At 45.3% G+C, this 20,517-nt stretch overlaps 1 protein-coding gene across 3 annotated transcripts in view; it reads left to right on the top strand.

The window, feature by feature from the left end:
• ZSWIM8 (zinc finger SWIM-type containing 8) overlaps positions 1-14,434 on the top strand; it is a 65,138-nt gene extending 50,704 nt beyond the window's left edge. Inside the window, exons 15-26 of one of the 3 annotated variants that reach the window (XM_084290291.1) lie at positions 538-662; positions 1,972-2,203; positions 2,942-3,094; positions 3,816-4,038; positions 4,234-4,523; positions 5,256-5,479; positions 5,774-6,256; positions 6,855-7,023; positions 9,339-9,512; positions 10,909-11,028; positions 11,994-12,172; positions 13,405-14,434. In XM_084290291.1, coding sequence (XP_084146417.1) covers positions 538-662; positions 1,972-2,203; positions 2,942-3,094; positions 3,816-4,038; positions 4,234-4,523; positions 5,256-5,479; positions 5,774-6,256; positions 6,855-7,023; positions 9,339-9,512; positions 10,909-11,028; positions 11,994-12,172; positions 13,405-13,608 — 2,576 coding nt within the window. In that variant the 3' untranslated portion in view covers positions 13,609-14,434. The remainder of the gene's footprint in view (positions 1-537; positions 663-1,971; positions 2,204-2,941; positions 3,095-3,815; positions 4,039-4,233; positions 4,524-5,255; positions 5,480-5,773; positions 6,257-6,854; positions 7,024-9,338; positions 9,513-10,908; positions 11,029-11,993; positions 12,173-13,404) is intronic. The other 2 variants (XM_084290292.1, XM_084290293.1) reach the window with 2 other exon arrangements.
• Positions 14,435-20,517: the final 6,083 nt, after the last annotated feature.

Below are 20,517 nucleotides of genomic sequence, written 5' to 3'. Positions count from 1 at the left end.
TGAAAGACTAGCAGAAGTACTCTCAAGTATTATCATGTATTGGATTTCTGCCTCTCATTTAGCAGCGTCAGCAACAAAGCAGTGGTTATATGTATTATGTTGATAATAGTATATGCCTGTTTTAAAGCTGCGTGCAAAAGAAAGAATAGAATGGATTAAACAAGGCCTGTCCCTCTGTTGCCTCCTGTCAAAAGGGCAAGGATGAGTTCTGTATGGTGTGGGAATGCTAGCCTGTAACACCTGCAGAAACTGGAAAAGTTTATTTCAAGATGAAGTGGACTTACCTGGGCTCTTTTTCATGGCATATTATGATCAGGTTGCTCTGACATTTGTAGCAAGCTTAGTATTCTGGGGACAGACAGCAGCTCCTGTTTATTCATGACCTGTTTTTGAAGTTAACAGTAGAATAGGTAAAATTATTCTTTTGCCTGACAGTGAGGTGAATAAAATATTCTGAGGTGTGTATCTAGTGCTAAGGATGTGGTGTAGTCCCATGGGCTCACTTGTCTTTTCATCCCTCTCTTTTCTGGCCTGTAGGCATGAAGACAACTGTCAGTGAAGCGGAACATCCTCTGTTGTGTGAAGGCACCCGAAGGGAGAAAGGTGATCTGGCACTAGCCCTGATGATTACTTACAAGGATGATCAGTCTAAGCTGAAGAAGGTGAGCCTCCCTTTAAAAGGGGAGAGGGAGGTGCAAAGCAAACCGTGTGTGGGTTTTGATGGATTTCAGAGTTTTCCAGGGAGCATAAGTCGCTATGTCATGTACTGATGATTTACAAGCCACGTTGTGTTTCTCTTGTCTCACTGATGTAAAATCTGACTGCACAGTGCACATTGGCCTGGAAGAGGCACTCTTACCAAAGGTGTCTTAAGCTCCAGCTGAGGGATGCTTTCTGACTGTATTTAACGCTTTCACTTACCTGCTAAACAAGTCCTTTGTCCCAGGGGCTTTCCATGCGCACTCTGTGTGTTGTATGGGGATTGATTCTGTTTTGCTGCAGGGATGTTGCCTTGCTGAACAGTGTATCTAGCAAAACCTTTGTTTATGTTAATCTCTCACCTCTTCTATTTACAAGTTCAATCCACCTGTGCCTTCATTTTCCATACAAGAGAGAGTACCGTTCTGCCCCTCCTCCCCACCCCATGCCCCAAAGGAAAAACAAAAATACCAAAAACAGCTGAAGCTTCAGGATTATTTTTTTTAATATTTTATACTCAGAAGCACTTCTACCTGGCAAGAATATGATTAATGTTTTTCTGTCTCCTAAAGGAAAAGCTCTTTTGCTAGTCTTCTCTGCTATAGTGAATAACAGGGAGACTGTGATATTAAATATTAAAAATAAGTGCTCTGTCACACTCATGGTGTTCATTTCATGTAGAAAGTGAACAGTAGAAACGGACAAGCCTAAAATACGTGGTCGTGCCTTGTTCCCCAATTCTGTAATTAATAAGGATAAGAAAGTGTTACTGTAGATTAGTGGAAGACAATTTTTCTAGTGTCTGAAAATCTAAAAAGGCTTTGCCAGTTCCTCAGTAATGGTATGATGGGGTTTTTTGGATGATGAGCACAGAATTTTAGTGACTTAAACAAGAACATATAATGACTGGCACTAAATATAGAGTCCTCTGTTCTGTCCTTGATCTGCCAGAATTACTTCTGTATTGTGAGTTTTGGATGCTTTCCAAATAAAGCCAATGGCTTTTTGAAGTGAAAAGGGGGATAATACTGAGTACAAATGAAGCATTGCTTCCTCAGCAGTGCAGGCCACATGGCTGTCAACTGTGCATAGGTGATGTTTAGTACGAGAAGATGTTTATTCTCTTGAAAGCAGGAATCATTTTTCTCCAACCAAATGGAGTTTGTTGTCCACCAGGAAGTTGGTTTGATACTTTGCCACTGTTTTGTAGTGTAATTCCTGTTCTCTTACCTGCCTGGAAAGCTCTTCGTTGTTTTTTCCTTGCTGTTAAAGATTTTAGACAAACTCCTGGACAGAGAGAGTCAGACTCACAAGCCACAGACTCTGAGTTCCTTCTACTCCTCCAGCAAGCCTACAGTAGCAAATCAGAAATCTCCTTCCAAACACGCAGCCCAGTCCACTGCAGCTATCCAGCAGCTTCCAGGGACTTCTGTCACTCAGCAACCTGGTGTAAGCCCAGCAGTCCAGAGCAGTCCTGAGAACTTCGTGGAGAAGAGTGCACAGGGTAAGATGTGATTTATAAGGGCTATGCTATGTTCTTGTCTGTATTGAGAAGTAGTCAGAGTGACTTTATGTACTTTATATTACCATCTGGCTGCTTGGTAGTTACTAGACGGTCATTCCTCTGTTGTTTGGCTGAATCCATTTCTGTACTCATGTAGAAATTCAAGCTAATTTTCAGGCTTTCCTATCTTGACCCAGCTGTGTTAGCCAGTCACTATGAAACTACCGTGTTTCCATCTTTTAGGTTTGTATCAGAGGTGCAGTGTTCAAAAAGTCACATACTGAGTCAGGTGCCTTCATGCAAGATAAATGACTAAGATTGCTGAAGGTCATTAGAGATAAATGGGGTGTGATTTTCTTCCATCTGTGCTTGCTCTTCGTTGGCAAGCATTACATCTGTTGGAAAGTGGATGCTCTCTTAACTGTTCCCAAAAAGATCAGTTATGACTGAGGATAAATGCAATAAGGTTAGGGTTGCTGGACCATTTTTCTTGTAAAACTTTGTACACAGTTGCAGCAAATTTTCGAAATCTTGAGTTAAGCTTAAGTGTTCTTGGCCTGGTATCTGATGAAATGCTTAATAAAGAAAGAAAATTGAGGTAATCCTACTCATAAGTACCACTCATTTTAAAAATGCATTACATCTTTTCATATTTATACTTCTGAAGTGACCACATCTGGTTTTAGAGATGCAGAAACAAACCATAATGTTTACCATGTCACTGTCCTGTTTATGCAGAGAGCTCTCAGAGGCCCCCCTGTGAGCCAGCTGGTGAGTCTGCTGTCCTGAAGCAAGAGGGAAAGGTGCCCAGTCGTCTGGCCCTTGGAAACCGAGGTGGATACAACGGGAGATGCTGGGGTTCACCTGTTAGACAGAAGAAGAAACACACAGGTAGGAACTGACAATTCGTACAGCATCTAGTGCTGTGCTAGGCATTGCTCTGGGGTTTCAGTTGTTCCCTTGTTCCTTCATTCCACTTTTCAGCCTTTCATGTACTACTGGAGCAGTTGATTGTCTCTGAGATGTTTGGTATGGCAGAACAGGTTTTGATCCATAGATTTCCTCCCCACCTTCTTCTGAATTGCAGTTTACCATGTGCATACTTTTCCCACAGCAGCTGTGTTCCGGGTGATAGATTAGGTATCTGGAACAGAATGTTTGTTGGGCTCTGGGAGCAGAGCACTGTCCTCCTGTGTACAGAAACAAATTCAGAGGAGTTGCTGCCTCTCACACTCCTCTTCAGAAGGGTGTAAGTTAGAGGCTAGAGGATATGAAAAATCTTTGTATAAATTCTGCAGCAGGGTACCTATAGAACCTAACTTTGTATGTATATTTGTTTCTTGTTGCTATACTCTGCCATAAAGCTTGGCAGATGGAGTGAGGGGCTGGGACGATGCGAAGGAGGAAATAAACACATTGTTCTTGGACTGTTCTGCTTTTTAGTCCAAGAACTGTAAAACGTCAGTGCTATCTGTGGCCAAACTGGCTGATTTCATCTCTTTTAGTTTGCAAAGTTAAATGCTTGCTGACATGACTGATCTTAGTTGGGACTGTAGGTGACGTGGGTAGAAGTTTACCTGCTGACTGTACCGTGTTTGTTCTGGTGTTGTAGGCATGGCTAGCATTGACAGCAGCGCTCCTGAAACCACCTCCGACAGTTCTCCAACGCTCAGTCGGCGACCACTACGTGGGGGGTGGGCAACAACATCATGGGGCAGAGGACAGGACAGTGACAGCATCAGCAGTTCTTCGAGTGATTCGCTGGGATCTTCCTCTTCCAGTGGCAGTAGGAGAGCCAGTGGGGGAGCCCGTGCAAAGACTGTGGAAGTTGGCAGGTAATGAGTGGTGTCACTGCACAGAATCAGCCTCTAGGCCTGATGTTAGGGAGCTGGCGTGTGTGCATCAGGAAGTACTTCCTTGGGAGAGTTTGCTTTGTCTCCTCTGGACCCTAAAATAGGAACTCTGCACCCAAGTTAGTGAACTTGGAATATTGTTGCTATCTGAAAGTTTCCTCTGTGCCTTTCCCCTAGGTATAAAGGGAGGCGGCTGGAGAGCCATGCTCCTCATGTTCCAAACCAGCCGTCAGAGGCAGCTGCTCACTTCTACTTTGAATTGGCCAAGACAGTCCTCATCAAAGCTGGTGGAAACAGCAGTACCTCCATCTTCACCCACCCTTCCTCCAGTGGTGGGCACCAGGGACCACACCGTAACCTTCACCTCTGCGCCTTTGAGATCGGGCTGTATGCACTAGGGCTGCACAACTTCGTGTCCCCCAACTGGCTTTCTCGAACTTACTCCTCCCACGTCTCCTGGATCACAGGTTACAGCAGAACTTCATCGGGAAGCTTGCTTTTGGGCAGGAAGGGGTGGGGGACAAGCTTCTTCCCAAATGTGATGATGATGATGTGCTATGGGAGTTGTGTAAGCCGCTGGCACGGCTGGCAGCACAAGCTGAGCACCAGTGAATTACACAGTGTTTTGCTTCAGTCCTCCAAGCCACAGACCTTTCGCAGAAGGTTTTTGGAAAGGGAGGTACACAGACTGGTTTTAACCTATCCTTTGGGGGTCTGCCAAAGAGAAAGATATTTGTCAAGTTTGAGTGTGCTCTTTGGCTGTGTTCAGCATTTCACTTTCCTCCTCCCTGTTTGTACCCAGACCTACTGCCTGCTTTCTACCCACATTGTTTCCAGAGCCTGAAAAACACACCTTTGAAAATTCATGTTTTCCTGACATGACAGAAATAGAGCAACAGTCCAGGCTGTGGTTTCTGGGTACTAAAATCAACTGTAGCAAGTTCCTCTCACTGTTTGAAATGCATCTTTAGCTTAACTTTGATGATGGCACCCTCACTCTCTGCTGGCTTATCAAGAGCTCTTCCCTGCCCTGCGTTTTGGGAGGAAGAGCCTACATTTGACTTGAAGTGTGAGAAGAGTGACTGGGCTCTGTTGCTGCTACTGAAGGAAGTAATGAGTGCATCTCCTTTTGAGGGAGAGCTGGCAGGAATTTTGTTGGGTACGGTCAGTAGTGTAAGAGTCTTCTCTTGTACTCTTAGGGCAGGCTATGGAGATTGGTAGCGCAGCCTTGAACATCTTGGTGGAGTGTTGGGACGGACATCTGACCCCCCCGGAGGTGGCATCGTTGGCAGACAGAGCCTCGCGGGCCAGAGACTCCAACATGGTGCGGGCGGCTGCTGAACTGGCGCTCAGCTGCCTGCCCCACGCCCACGCCCTGAACCCAAATGAGATCCAGAGGGCTCTGGTGCAGTGCAAGGAACAGGTGAGCATCGCGTCGGGGCCGCCTAGCACAAGCTGACTGCCAGCATCAGGGACGTACTGTTGCTTGGGGGCTTGGCCCCTCTCTGCTACTGGATAGCCCTAGTCTTATTTCTGTGGGTTTGTCTTAATAAATAGCTGAGGTTATTCTGCTGCATAGTTGTGATCTAGCTGCTCCCCTTAGCATCAGTCATTTTAGAGTGCCTTGTACTTCTCTCTGCTTGTAGTTTTGTCCTCTGTTCCTGGGTTTGCATTCTTCACTTCACCTCTGGTTTTGCTTTGTTCTCACCACCCTCAGGACAATCTGATGCTGGAAAAGGCCTGCATGGCAGTAGAAGAGGCAGCGAAGGGAGGTGGCGTGTACCCAGAAGTCCTCTTTGAAGTAGCGCACCAGTGGTACTGGCTGTATGAACAGACTGTCGGTGGGACCCCAGCCCAGAGAGAAGGCGCCACGGGCTGCAGCGCCAGCGGTGCGCGGGCTGCCTCCGAAACAACGCGAGGGTTGACAGACAACCGGGTGACCACTGAGCCGACCACTGTAACAGTAGCAGCTGCAGTGACTGCAGCAGCAACGGTCATGCCAGTGATCTCTGTGGGGTCAACCATGTACCAGCAGCACACAATGGCAGGGCCGGCGATGGCGCACACACACACGCAGGGCCTCCACCCCTACACCACCCTTCAGACTCACATTCCCTGTAATCCCCAGTATATCGGACACACTATCCAGCACATGCCGCGTCCAGCTGTCTTCCCAGTGCCTGGCTCAGCATACCCGCAGGTGAGTTTTGTCTGTAGCTTGTTTATTTACAGTAATTTTGTGTGACTGCTGCCAGAAGTGTCTGTGGCTGGGGAGAGTGTGCGGCAGGACCTGCTGTGGCTTGAGATCTGGCTTCTGTGCTCACTTACTTGCTGATTTGTGATACCTACTTAGACTTCCCAGCTGGGCTTTTGAGGTGATAAGGAGCCTTCTGTGGGCGCGTGTAATGTCTCAGGAAAAAGCAAAAGATAACATATCACTAGTTTTTAATTTTAATTGCCCTATAGTTTCTCAGAATATGCAAGGCACTTGACAGAAAGTTTGTCATCTTGACACTACATAGAAACTACAGAGGGAAAATTAACAAAAGTTATTTTAACCTCTGCCTATTTTTGAAAGTTCTTGGAATGTGTTTGTGGAAAGATTAGATTTAAATGGAAGAAGAGCAAGCAGATGTAATAGTCATGTGGTGCAAGTTAGTTACTGTGCTGCTTACTGAGCTTCCCCTCTTTGTATGATTGGATTTCCCATGCTCTGGGTTTTGTGTGGGGACATCATGTTTTGAACTTATAAATGGTCAAATAGAGTAGACATGACTGTTGCTCGTCTTCTTTTTTAGGGTGTCCATCCAGCGTTCATAGGAGCTCAGTACCCTTACTCAGTAACAACGCCATCACTGGCAGCTACAGCAGTGTCATTCCCTGGTGTGCCAGTCCCATCCATGACGCAGATTGCGGTGCATCCCTATCACAGCGAGACGGGACTGTCACTGTCTTCCAATGTAGCGAGTAAGTGTTACAGCCCTGGGCTGGGCGTAGCATAGGAGGTACAGCCTCACAGCTGTACCCCAGCCACGTCCTGCTCCTCACCAACATCGGTTGGTTGGGACCAGAGTTATTGCTCTGAGAAGTTCTGAACAAATCCACCCCAGCCTAAAGATGCGCATGCTCAGGGCTGCTGGTTCATTATGGGGCCTGATTCAGCTAGTGGAGCTTTAATTGCTGTGTAGATACATTTCCAGTACTGAGCTCTCTGTTTGGAGATGTCCTGGCCCTTCTGACCTCTAACTTGCTAGAACTTTAGCCCTCTTCGTTATTTTTTTCCCCCTCAGCAGCCTCTCCTCAAGACAAGGTGAACATAGATGATCTTGAGCAGTGGTTCCTTTGGGTCAGATGAACAGGCAGTAGCATTAATAGGTGTCTTTCATGCCCTGAGGAATTTGAGGCAGCCAGTACCTGAAACGTGGAACCTCTGTAGAGAGGACAGATGTTTTGGCAGTCATGGCAATGGCAGTCTGAACGACTGCTCACACGTTGTGTTGGGGTTTGAGTGGTGGTGGAGATCATCAGGCAGTGAGCAGCACTGGAACAGCAGATGTTGACTGAGTTGTGGACGTGTTCTCATTGCCACAGGGTTCTGCACTAGCAAGTTGTGGTTGGACCCAGGCTCTGTTATGCCCTAACTGCAGTGGCTATGATGTGTCTGTTCGTGAATTTGCTTATCTATCAGTGTGTTGCAACTCACTAGGTTCTGGAAACTTGGCATGTGGGAAAACACTTAAGAGATGTGCTGGCCTCCTTCATATCCAGATTATCAGGAGAAAGGGGATTCCTTTTCAGTTATCTTCAAGTGCGCTATCTTTAATTTCAATGCCAAAAGACACCGCAAAAGGAAATACAAGAGTCCTGAAGGCCTCAGGATATAAAGAGTACCTTTTGCTGACAGCCTTAGTCCTAGGCTGATGCTGTGACTCTTAGCAATGAGAAGCCATTTCTCTAAGAGTTATGAATCTTCTAGAAGTGTTAACTAATCCTAGAGCACTTACACTAACAAAAGAATAAAACAACCCCACCCTTCCCACTTGCCATTGTTTATGGTTTTCAGAAACTTGTTTTCAGTTCTTAAAATACGGTTTTGCTGTTCCTGGAGTACACAGGCACATGGTGATGCTCAGGCTCTGGCAACAGTTCAGCTTAGCTCATTCTTGTGGGTTTTTCTCCTCGGCCAGCTGTCAAATGCAGCGTGGATTTTGCCCCATTTTGTGGATTGTTTGGCACTGTGTGTCTGCTTGGCTGAGGAGGTCAGACAGATCTGTCCTGGGAGGCACATTGTTCTCAGTTATTCAGCTGTTCACTAGTAAACATTAAAAAAAAAAATGTTGGAGGGGTCAGGGGAAGAGAGAAATCAGAATTTGGAGCATTGCCCAAGCATGGTGTAGTAGCACCACAGAGAACCTGTGAAATACAAGTGGCAATGTGCACCCACCTAATGGCATCTCTGCTCTGAAATGCTCAAGAAAACCTTGTTTTTCCTTCTCTATGCCTTTCTTGAGAGAGAAAGATTAACTCGAGTCCCTTGTCAGAATACAGCTTACTGGCTCAGTGTTAGCTGCTGTCTGTACAAGCTTGTGTAGTACAATGTGTAATGGGTTTTCCTGTGATTTCCCTTGAATTTGCCCATATTAGTTCAGTGTCTGAACGTGACAGAACCTTCTCAAGTTTCCTTGCAGTTTTTACTGTAGATAACTGCTGCCAGTGTATGCAACAGCTGTTCTTTACAAGGTTTGATTGGAAGCTAGCCTCCAGTAACGTTCTTCCCACATAGTATCTGGATGGAGTCATAGCTGACTTAAACAGGAGTGGAAGAACTTTGCAATGTTAGACTTTCTTTGAGAGACTTAATACTGTTCTGGCTCAGGGATTTTCCTCAGCAGTTTCACATCAGATGTAGATGTGCACGTGTGTGTTTCCGTAGACAAGAAATCAGAACCAGACATCATTTAGTAATAGCAAAGGCCTCGGAGTCAATACCTCTATTTACATGTAAAACATGGATGATATGCACGTCCATGGTATATTGCAGAAGAGATGGGCAAGTGTGTAAATTGACCCCCTTCAGGCCCTGCTTGCAAATAAGACAGAGATATTCTTAGCCCCTTGTATTTCAGTTTTAAGTCTGTGGTTTTTGGTTGCTGTATTGTTCTGTTTAGGGGAACAGAACAGTACATTGGCAGGGGGCGGTCAGTTGAGGGAGATGACGGCCCAAGTAAACCTTCTCCTAGGCTTGGTGGTGGGTCCTAATGCTGCTGTTTTGCTCTCTTCAGTAGGAAGTGTCCATGCAGGATCAACGTTCCCAGCGATTCAGGGGGCTTCCTTGACAACTCTGTCCTCACAGCCCAACTCCCTTGTTACAGGGGGTTTTCCTGCCGAGGATGAGCAGCACAGTCAGCCTGTGAGCCCCCAGGGTCTGCACTACCTCCACTCCGCATACCGAGTTGGTAAGGATGGCCAAGTGGGTTTCTATGGCCCCGTCAGAGGGATTCAGGGCAGGGCTGCAGGTTTTCACTCTTGTTTGGTAATTCGCTACTGCACCTGTTGGGGGCGATGGCATCCTAGCTACCTGGGGAAAGCCAGTTTATAAGGGAGGCATAGCGATCCTTCCTCCTGTGCTATGAAGGTTGAAAAGTTGCTGCTGAGAGCTATGAGAGTAGAAGAGAAAGCTCAGTGGGTTAGAATGGGGAAGAGTCTTGCCTCTCAGCTGGTGTGTTCTAAAGGAGTCTGGAGGGCGTTCTGAGGATGTGGTTGTGGAAGCTGTGACTGTGTGAAACAGTGGAGTTCAGTTCCTGCTGCTCACAGATGGTGCAGGCACACCTCTAGCTTAACACCAGTTGAGTCTTCAGAGGCACAGAGGGATGTGACCTGTGCCTCTCCAACTCGGTTGTTGAAGACTGACACGGAGTGTGGGGATGTAATGGTGTTCCTTCCCCAGCCACACTGGTTGTGAGGAAACTGTCTCTGCCTTACAGTGCCGCTGGTACAGGGCTGTCAGTCAGTCGTGGGGTTTGTCATTGAGCGTAGACTGCAGGGAGCTACTCAGATACGGTCACAGTCCAACCCAGCAGGTACTTGGGGAGGGAGTAGGAAACCTCCTAGGATAAGCAAAGCCAGCACAGGACAGCAAGAGAAGTGAAACAGTAAGAAAATGGAAGAAAAACTGCCTGGATGTTGCCTGAGGTTTTTTTGAAAGCTAGAGAAGGAAGTACTGAGTCAGAAGGAAGTCTGAGTAAGAAAGGGGTGCAGATGTCATGGGAAGCGTCATAGCGGTAAGTAGTAAGCCATGAAAGGCATTTAATAGCCCAAGTAACAGAATAGGGGATGGGGGAAGAGGATCTGGAAGATCAAGACAGGCATTTGCATTATATTTTACAGCTGTTTAAATGGGAGAGTTTGTGTGAGGAACTGTAACAGAATGAGTGAAAAGTTTGCAGATTGACGCTACTGCAGCTCCCTGTTGGCCTGTTGTCTTTGCAGCTAAGTAGTTTGATTTGAGTAGCCTCTCTGTTGCAAAACTTGGAGCAAATCTGTTGCTCTCCGGACAACTTTTGTAGTGCAGCCTTTGGGGCTGGACCCTGCCGTAGATCCCAGTGGAGCGTCTCTTGGCAGCTCTGTGAGCTGTGATGGCTGTGCACGTTCCCAGCCTGGAGCAGACCCAGCTGCTTCCTTTGGTGACAGTCTCCAAGATGGGCCTTCTGTTTCTCTGTGGACTTTTTGCAGCCAGGGAATTTTATGCTGGAGAAGGGCAGGCCAATGAGGTGGTGTTGCAGTGAGTGAAGTGCTAGACTAAGTGTTACAGGGCAGAAGTGCTGCTTGACTCTGGCTGCCCCTCTCTCACAGGGATGCTGGCTCTGGAGATGCTTGGCCGAAGAGCTCACAACGACCATCCCAACAACTTCTCCCGCAGCCCACCCTACACGGAGGATGTAAAATGGCTCCTTGGGTTAGCTGCAAAGTTAGGTAAGGCTCAGAGCAGTACTTCAGCAGAAATCCACTTCTTGGGATTTGGACCATGGGGGGGAAAAAAGCTCTCCTAAGAGTGCAACTTCAAAGACTGGGTGAGCCTGCTGTCTGATTCCATTTCTGAGGGTTTCAGAAGACCCCTGCTGCTCTTTCACCCAGGCAGTCTTCCCTTTTTTGGGTTCTGTAGGCTTGCTATTGAATTTTGAGGCACTGGATGCGTGGGGTTGGACAGGGCTCAGAACTTCCATTCTGTAACAATAACCTTTTCTTTTCCCTTTCCACTCTCTCAGAGGTATTCTTTTCTTCTTTGTGTGCATTTATGCCTTCTGTGAAGACCTTTTATAGGAGTAGATGCTTAACCCACCAAACATTTGGGTTTTCTTTTCCTTTTTTGGGGGGATTTGTTTTACTTACACTTTTATCTTGGATCTTTTTTTTTTTTTTCCTTCTTATGTTCTTAATTCTTTCATCAGCATTAAGAACTTAAAAGCAACTCTACAAACAGCCTGCTTAGTGGCATGACTGCTGCTGCTGCTGCAAGGGAGCTCCACTGCAGACAGCAGTGGGGAAGCTTGAATCTCCTTCCAGCATCCACAAGACTTGGGTGCTGGTGCTGCAGGTGCTTCCTAGATGGGAGGCTGGAAGAGACAGGAGGAGGTGCAGTGTATTCTTTTCTCTGTAGTTACCTTGCCACACCAGTTTTCTTTCATATCTCTTTTTAAAGACAGGTCAGCTGGGAATATCAGTGACTGAGTGGTACTTGGTCTCTACTCAGACCTGATGGATGTATCAGAATAATCTCTTATCCCCATTAGTTTGCTAGACTCTTCCCTAAGCCTGCTGGGAGGATACATTACACTGAGAAGAAGGTGTTCCAAGTCCAGGTTCTTGCTGGGAAGTGCGTGATTTTTTGAGCGTCTCTCACCTTAACACCGTTGTTCTGACCTCTCCTTCCTGTGCAGGTGTAAACTACGTGCATCAGTTTTGTGTTGGTGCAGCCAAAGGGGTGCTGAGCCCTTTCGTGCTGCAGGAGATCATCATGGAAGCTCTACAGCGGCTCAACCCTGCCCATGTGCACAACCACCTGCGCACCCCAGCCTTCCACCAGCTGGTGCAGAGGTGCCAGCAGGCCTACTTGCAGGTAATCTGTGGTCTGTCTTCCTGCCCTGCAAAGCTGCCTGCCCTGCAGGAGCTGCCCGTGTGTGCACGTGCAGAGAGGGGAAGGGGCCTTGGTTACTGGTAGCTGAACTGCTGCACTGCCTGATGCATGCCTCGCCCTCAGCAGGCACAGCTTGCCTGTGTGGAGGCTGCATACAGAGGGCCACACTGCTGATTCTTCTAAGGCCGCTCACCACACTGGAAGGAGTGGTTTTATGTTCCCTGTCCTCTTTCTTTCTCACTCCAAGTGCTACACAGGTCTTTTAACTTTTTCCTTGCTATGTTTTCAAGACACCTATCCAACTCTTTCTAGCCTTTTTATTCTTTCCTCTTTTGTAGTCTGTCTTCACCACATCACAAAGCCCTGGCTGGCTGGTGTGCCAGTGCTGGCATTAATAGGGGAAGTGGCTTGGTCACCTACCAGTACAGATGAGATAGCTCAGGTTTTACAAATTTTTTACTAGGATAAATGTGTTTCCATGGGCCAGCTGCCTGTTCCTTAAAACGGTGTAAACAGGACACCCTCCATACACCCTCTTCTCTGAATAGGTGACCATAAGGGTGGTTCTGTAGACATGCTGTCCAGGTTTGGTTAGCTGTCCTATCACCTGGCTGGTATTTCTGGCAATGACAGCTTCTTCACTTGAGCTGTTTTACTGAGCTCCATTAGGGAAACAGATTTCTCAAAGGCTGGACTGGCAATTTTGGAGCCTGAGATGATAAACTGATGGAAGTAGCAGGTGACGACAGAGTGCTGGCCCTAGAGGTATTCTGTAGCAACTTAGTGCAAACCTCACTCTTGCCATACCCCTCAGTGCAGATGATGTCCAGTGACTGTGCCGGGTCCCCACTGCAGAATGAACAGTGTGAGGGCTGGGTGCTGCTGGGCAATGGAGCAGAGCTTTAGCTGGCCCTTTTGCTCTGTACTACGCCACCAAATGGTGCTCACGAAAGAGAGTGCCTGCTGATGCTGTGTGGTGCATTTGGTACTCTGAGGTCAGCAGCTGCCTTGGCCACATTAGGATGTAAGATACAACACTGCTGTCTGTTGAGCTAACTCTCCTCTCTGTCAGAGCCTCTGAGTCTCGGGACCTCTCGCAGGGTAACGTGAGCGCGTGACGTATCACCTTTGGAGCTCTTGAGTCCTGCTAAGAATGTCAGCAGCTTGCGGGTGGTGAGCAAATACCTTAAGGCTTTTTCCCTGTTCCCATCCAGTACATCCATCACCGGCTGATCCATCTCATTCCAGCTGACTACGATGACTTTGTGAATGCCATCCGCAGCGCCAGAAGCGCCTTCTGCCTGACTCCCGTGGGCATGATGCAGTTTAATGATATTCTCCAGAACCTAAAGCGCAGCAAGCAGACAAAGGAGCTGTGGCAAAGGGTGTCTCTGGAAATGACCACCTTCTCACCATGACAGCGGGCGGAGCTCCACGGACACACAACCCTTTGCCCTGCATAGTTGTAGTTCCATTTACACCATCCTTCCTTCTGGTGTCTTTTTTATTTTAGTTTTAACTTGTTGGAAACCACTGATTTGATGTATTTATACCATAACATTCCTCTCCAGCACTGTTGCGTGTTGGCGCTCTGCTTTGCTCGCTCTTCCTCCACCTTCCCAGTGGGCTGCAGGCTTCAGAGGCATCAGGTAATGAGAAGGAAGTCGAGCTGGCTGCCCTGTGGTGTAGTCACTGCTTTTTTCCCTGAGCCCCTGGAGGCTGTCCTGCGAGCAGTTTGCAGTGTGATTACGCACGTGTTTGAGGGGTGGGGGAGTCTGTCTTAAATATTTATTTTGGCATTTATAAATATGTAAACTTTTTTTTTTGTTTTTGTATGGGCTTCTCTTACTCCACACACCATCTCCTGTTGGGAGAGGCTGGGACTGCAGTGCACAGCCAGTGCTCCCTCCATTCCTTTCAGCACCTCCTGCTGAGAGAAGCTGAGACTGGAGTAGCAGGGCCGGGGCCACCTCTGCAGCTTTCTGCAGCAGCTGCTGCTGGCAGAGGCTGGAGCTGGGGCAGTCAAAGTCCAAGACTGCCCTGAGCTGCCTGGAGGCTGCCAGAAGTGCTCAGGCTCTTTCTCAAGAGTGTCCCTCACTGGGCACTCCTGGCTCTTAGGACGTTTTGATCCTGGTCGTTCGGAGTTGTACAATCGTGTTTCTTTTGGCTGGGGTATTACTCTCCTGTAATCAGTTTCTTATCCCTTGTCTCTTCTCGTTTCCTGATTAAACACTCGTTTTCTTAGACTGACTCTCTCTTCTCTCTGCTGTGATGTTGACAGCGATGGAACTGGCCAGCTGTGTGTCAGTGGGAGCTCTGAGCTGCTAGCTAGCTGTCTTGCCTTGGGAAATAGCAGCCAGCACGAGGCAGGTGGCCAGAGCCAAAAGTTTCTTGCCTGGTACTGCTCTGAGAATGACGTGTCTCTGCAGAGGCTGAGGTACGTGCTGACTGGGTGGTGAGGGGCGTGAGCGGAGCTGGTGGCCGGGGGCATCCCGTGCAGCGTCTACTCTTCTGCCAGCCTCTGGGTTCCTCTTCCAGTGTGGACAGCAGCAATACCGTGTGGTGACGGCAGCTCTGTATTTCCAAAACCTTATGCAAAACAGTAGCTGCTCGCACTTGGTGTAATTGATAAGGACTAGTGGTGTGCTCCCGTGAGTTTTAAGAGGTATTTGGTGGACTATCTCAGAGATGCAGTAGGGACAGTGTTGCAGAAAGTTAATTTTAGAAAGCTTTTATTTTTGTGCCAAGGAAATTTAAAAGGCTACTGCCGTCTGTAAGCATACAAGCACAGAAATTTCAGGGTTTTTTAAATTGGTAATCAGAGAATTGATGGATGTTAAGAATCTTAATGTCTCACTGGTAATATATTTTTGCTTCTTACTTGGATTTAAGCAATGGCAATAGGGAGCTTTTAGTTTCTGCAAGCTAAAAATGTATGCCTGTGCGATCTTTTCAATGATGCTCTTAAGAAAGTTAACTAACTAAATAGGGCAAAGCAGATGAACAGGCTCCTTTGGTTTTCTTCCTGTACTACACAGGCCAGCAAGAGTAATCAAGGTTGTGCTTTTGATTGTACAACTATTTAAATATCTCCTTAGAGCCCTTTGTATACCTCCATAAGGTGTTCTGCTGTCTAGTTACATGCTAATTTTAAATGCTGATGCTTGTAAGAATGTGTTAAATTTTGTGTTTTTCAAACTAATTCTGTGTTGGTTGTGAGTTGTCTGTTATTGAGCAAAAGTCCAAGCTTTTGAAAGGACAGACACCCCCATCTCTGGAAGGTCGAGGTTCCTGGAGCACTTTCTCTGGTTCTTGTATGTTCAGAACTGGGAAAGTAGTTTGGAGAAAAAATGAGTTTTCTAATAAAGTCTAATCTTTTCCTTTCCACTACACTTAGACCCTGAACAGGCAAGTTTTCAGACTCTTGCAATTAAAATACATCAGGAGCACAAGAACATTGTCACCAGTATCTTTGGTTTGAGGAAATACAGTGGAGCTGCTTACAGTGAGGTTAGAATGGAATACATAGGGAAGTGTACTTGCTCGCTTTTTGTGTAGTCCTCATAAAGTGTGTAAGAGAAAAGAAATAGCAATACCCATTTTCTTCTACTGTGCTCAAAACTTTCTCTTTGATTGTTTTACCTGCTCTAGTCCTTATACAGAAATTGCGCTGCTTCCATTTGACAGACCCTGTCAGAGTTGTCTTCCAGCAGCTGCAGAGCCCATGCAGGAAGAGCCAGGGAATCTCACCTCAGACTGACATCGACCAAACAAGCAGCTCAGTGGTATGAGCCACAGGTCAGTAGTTTCAGAAGTTTCCAGTCTTTTCTCAGGAAAAAAGAGAGTACTCACATACAGCTGTGAGAAAGAGGAGCTGTGTGGCGATGCTGCCTTCTCATTTAGTCACATCTGTCTGAACACGCTCCACCCTGGGTCTCTGGAGCTATTTATCTTGTTGTTTCTGAGCTGTATCCTATGGAAATGTAGCTGAGCAAAGACAGGAAAACAGTGAGATAGGAGATGATGATGTTTTCTTTTTCCTGCCTTGTGGTGGGTAGACTTTTGAAGTAATCTTTCCCTTATATGAGATTAAGTGAGCCCTGGTGGCCCCAGATTTGTTAATTTACCATTAAGCTAGAAAAATTAATTCCCAGTGCAATTTTGTTAGCTTGGTCACTATTCCAGGTGTGGGGAAAGTACTTAGGCTCAAAAATTCTGAAGATACTTCAGCAGAAAACCTGTGAAAGAGCAGAGGTCACAGCCACCTCAAATTCCCTCTGACTTCAGTTAACCATTGTTTTTTCATGTTGAGTACGTGTTCTCTAGGGTTCAAACCCTCACCAGCAACACATGTGCTCAGTGCAGGTTAGGCTATCTGCCAGGCAGCTGCCTACTCTAGAGTTCTTCCAGTGTAGAAATGTCCTTTATGTAGCTGAGAAGCTGTTTTGTTATTTTTTTGTGGGGGGGATTGGCTACTGCTACTTCTCAGGCTTGGCAACAAATGCTGAATTTAGTCAGCATTAATAGCGACAGGTATTTGTCCCCATTTACGTGAAGATGGATGAAATTCTGTGACAGGTGACCTCGCAGTGGGTTAATGTCTTGTTTGCTGAAGTCTAATTTGTGGTCCATTCCTTGAAGGTAGGCAGAATGAGGTCTTTAGATTGTCTGTCTTCCTTTGTCCTCTGTTTATGATGACTTTTTCTTCTTTGCCAGATTTATTTTTCTCACGTGACCATAGGAAATACTTTTTCTCTCCCCTTTCCTGAAGAAGTTAGTATCCATTTAGTGTCTTTTCCCCTTACCTGTATGTGGTCTTGTCCTTAAAAATAAAGTTGTATCTAGGACAGTAGCAGATCTAGACCTTAATCATTTGATCCCTGCATAATTTCTGAGTCTTTAGGGGGTAACATCTTGGCTTTATTGACTTGGTAAATGTGCCATAACTACAGCTGGACTTTGGGCTATTTGGCTCCAAGAAGGAATGGTGTGATGTTTTGCTCTTACACAGTGGATAAAGTTGTGCTTGGTCCACATCTCTTGATACAGATACGCCTTTTTTTCTGTATGACTCAGGTAGGTACACCAGGCTCCGTGAGAGCCTCCTTCCCGCTGTAGGGGAACATGGAGGACATACTCACCTTCAACCATCTTTCTTGCCAGTGAACGTTTTCCCTTGGAAGCCCTTTCCAGGAATCCGAGTTAGCAGAACATTGCTTGCCTTTGGCCCGCAGTGTCTTTACAGCAAGTGAACAATCTGAGTTGGAGCTGTCATCTGATGATGTGACATGCCTAGCAGGTAGGACTAGAGTCAGCTGAAAAGTGTGTTTCTTTATATGCTTTCTTAACTCCTCTTTGGGATATGTACTCTGTGTACCCTAATTAGAGCACCATATGACGTGATTATGGTGAAATAACAAGAAAGAGGGTCTTAAGTAGTTCCTTTTTTGTTTACTACCTTCCCTCTCATGCCCTAGCGTAATTCAGATGTGGATTTTTGAACTCCTTTCTGCTTCTTGTTCCTATTTTAAGGATACTTGAACTTGAGGCAAGGTAGGCAAGGCTCCTGTCAAGGAGTGTCATTAATCTGTGAAAACTGCAAGTGCAGTTTGGGGATATTCTGTGCTAGGGTTTCCGTTTGAGCCTATGATCGATTACAGCGTTTTCTCAGGGCTAACTGCCAAATGCAAGCCTTGTGAGCTGTCACAAGGTAACTTCACTGCTGCGTATTGTTAATTGTTGGTACAGTAACAGTGTCTGTGCTCTGTAAGCAATTGTTTTCTGTTCAATGTTGCCTGTTTGCAGTTATAGCATAGCTACTTAATACTGTACAGTCTGCACTGCACAATTACTCAATTGCTGTAAGGGGATGGTGAGCTATAAGAAGGGTAATGCATTAAAAATCTATTGTGTATAGTATGTGTACGTAGATGGCATGCAGTTTGACCGTGGAATGGTCCCTCATAATTTCCTTTGATTTCATGCTTTACTTCACCTTGTTTCAGTCAACCAGGAGTGTATCGCTGTTAGAAATGATGGGGCTTTAAGGGCAAAAATCGTGCAGGGCCTTAGTGTCAACATGTTGTTATAAAACTTGACATGCGCCTTTTCCAATACTTGACTAGATAGAATTCTGAGAACAGTCTGATTTGTGATCCTTTGTTACCAATGCAAAGTAAACAAGCTGGTTTTCAGCCTGCTCTTGCAGTGTCAGAATTATGGATATATGGTCTGCAAGCATTTTGGAGAGACTAGACAAGTCAATAAAGTGATACGGATGAGAATGGGGAGGACTTGTGTCTTGAAAGGCAAATACTCTTTACAGTCAACAGTAGTTTGAGGAGGTTAATAAATTATTTGTACATATTCCACAACAGTATTATAGATGAAAGTGTCAGGCGTACTTTGTTGTACCAAAACCAACTTGTAAAGTGCTTTTCAGTGATAAGAGTTAGTTCTTAAACTTAACTCTAAATGTTTACTGTTTTTTTTTTTTAATTCCACAAGCCATTACTAACAGGGGGACAGAACCAAACAAGAGTTAAAGCCCAAATAACCGGAGGGACGGTACCACTACTCACTCTGTTGCCTACTGAGTGAATGGATTTTTTCTTCCTAGCGTGAGGCAGCCTGCTGGAAGCACTTGTGTTTGTTAGATTACACTGACTTGGTGGCCTACTCACAGATGCACAGTCAGTCAGCAAAGGGATGAACAACCAGCTTCATTTGGCACATTCAGGTCAGTTTGTCACTAATTTTCTTGCTCTGTTGTTATTGCTACAGCAAAATGACCAGTAAGGAACCAAAGGAGCCTCTTAGTCAACTGTGCATTTGAGACCACTGAAAAGCAACAGGACCAGCTTATTTGTTCAAGATGCTTGTTAGATTAATGTAACTTCAGATCATTGTTTCTTTCTGACTTCCAGTATCTGTAGGCTTCTGCCAGGATTATTATGCCTTTGTGGTGCTGTCATCAATTAAAAAAAAAAAAAAAAAAAAAGGCAATTTTCAGGGATCAGATTGTATGTAGAATTGAGCCATGCTACCTACGTAGAAATTCTTTCAGGACCTTTAAAAGTTTTTTTTACTCTTTAATTGGAGGCTCATACCAGTTGTCAGCATTGCCCTGTGTTTCCTGTACTGAATAAAAAGCAGTCTATTACCAAGTATCTTTCTGATTGAATTCCAGAGGTCGTGAGTGAGTAAAAGTTTCAACTTAATGTTGCTGAGCATTCTTTGCTAAGGTTAAAAAAAAAAAAAAGTTTTCTTAGCATTTGTTTTGCCCATTCTCACCTGCCATGCACATTTCCAGTTCTGAAGTGATGTTATCCTGCTACTCTTTTAAAGTCACGGACCTTTCTGATGGCTCAATTTCCTATGCATCAGACAAAAAAAATACATTACAAAACAATTTTCAGGTAATGTTCTGTGATTAACATTATCCTTGTCTTGAAAGCTGACTACTTACGATGAAATTTTCCTTACTGAACAGGGAGTTAAGATAAGGTTTATTTAGTACTTACTTCCACTGTTAAAATGAGTTGTGAGGGTAAGTGACTGTGTCAGTACCTAGTAATCAGCGAATCTCACTGGAAAAGACTTCTGTTGGCTTTTTGAAATTAGACCTTCTGCTATTGTAAGAGCTTCTTTTAAGATGTGGGGGAGGCTCTTCCCACAGCTTTGAAGGGATGGCTGGAAAATGGGATGCTTCTACAGCAGTGTGCTCTAAGAGGAAGTTACCAGCTTTGGGAATGACTCTTCAGCAGCTATATCAGATAAGAACATCCTACATCTGGATCTGGCTACAGCAGGTGATTTGTTTTCCATTACTGTATGCAGTAAAGAACTAGCATAGCATAGAAATGAAGTGATCAGTGGGAAGGGAGGGATAAATAATGAGGATATAGAGCTGCCTCTTGCTGCCTTGACTGAGGGACCATCACCAGTTTAACAACCCCGACATTTAGAAAACCCCTCATACATTTATTCCTGGTACGTTGTTTATTATTATTATTATTATTATTATTATTATTATTATTATTATTATTATTATTATTATTATTATTATTATTATTATTATTATTATTATTATTATTAGAATCTATTTCCTTGAAAATTTACCACAATCTTGAGATAAAGTATGAAGTAATTGTCTAAGTGACAACCTGTAATGGATTAAAAGAAGGAAGATGTGCATAACACCAGCAGTAGCACAGTTCATGGGATCCTTCTGTGTAAAAATAATAGTAATAATAATAATAACAACAATGATAATACCTGCTCTTTTGATGCTGTATTTGTTTCTGAAGTGCCTGGTGAAGTGAGAG

The sequence above is a fragment of the Netta rufina genome (assembly GCF_964035555.1).
Source record: "Netta rufina genome assembly, chromosome: 7".
Classification (NCBI taxonomy): domain Eukaryota; kingdom Metazoa; phylum Chordata; class Aves; order Anseriformes; family Anatidae; genus Netta; species Netta rufina.
This window is presented reverse-complemented; position numbering and strand designations above follow the sequence as displayed.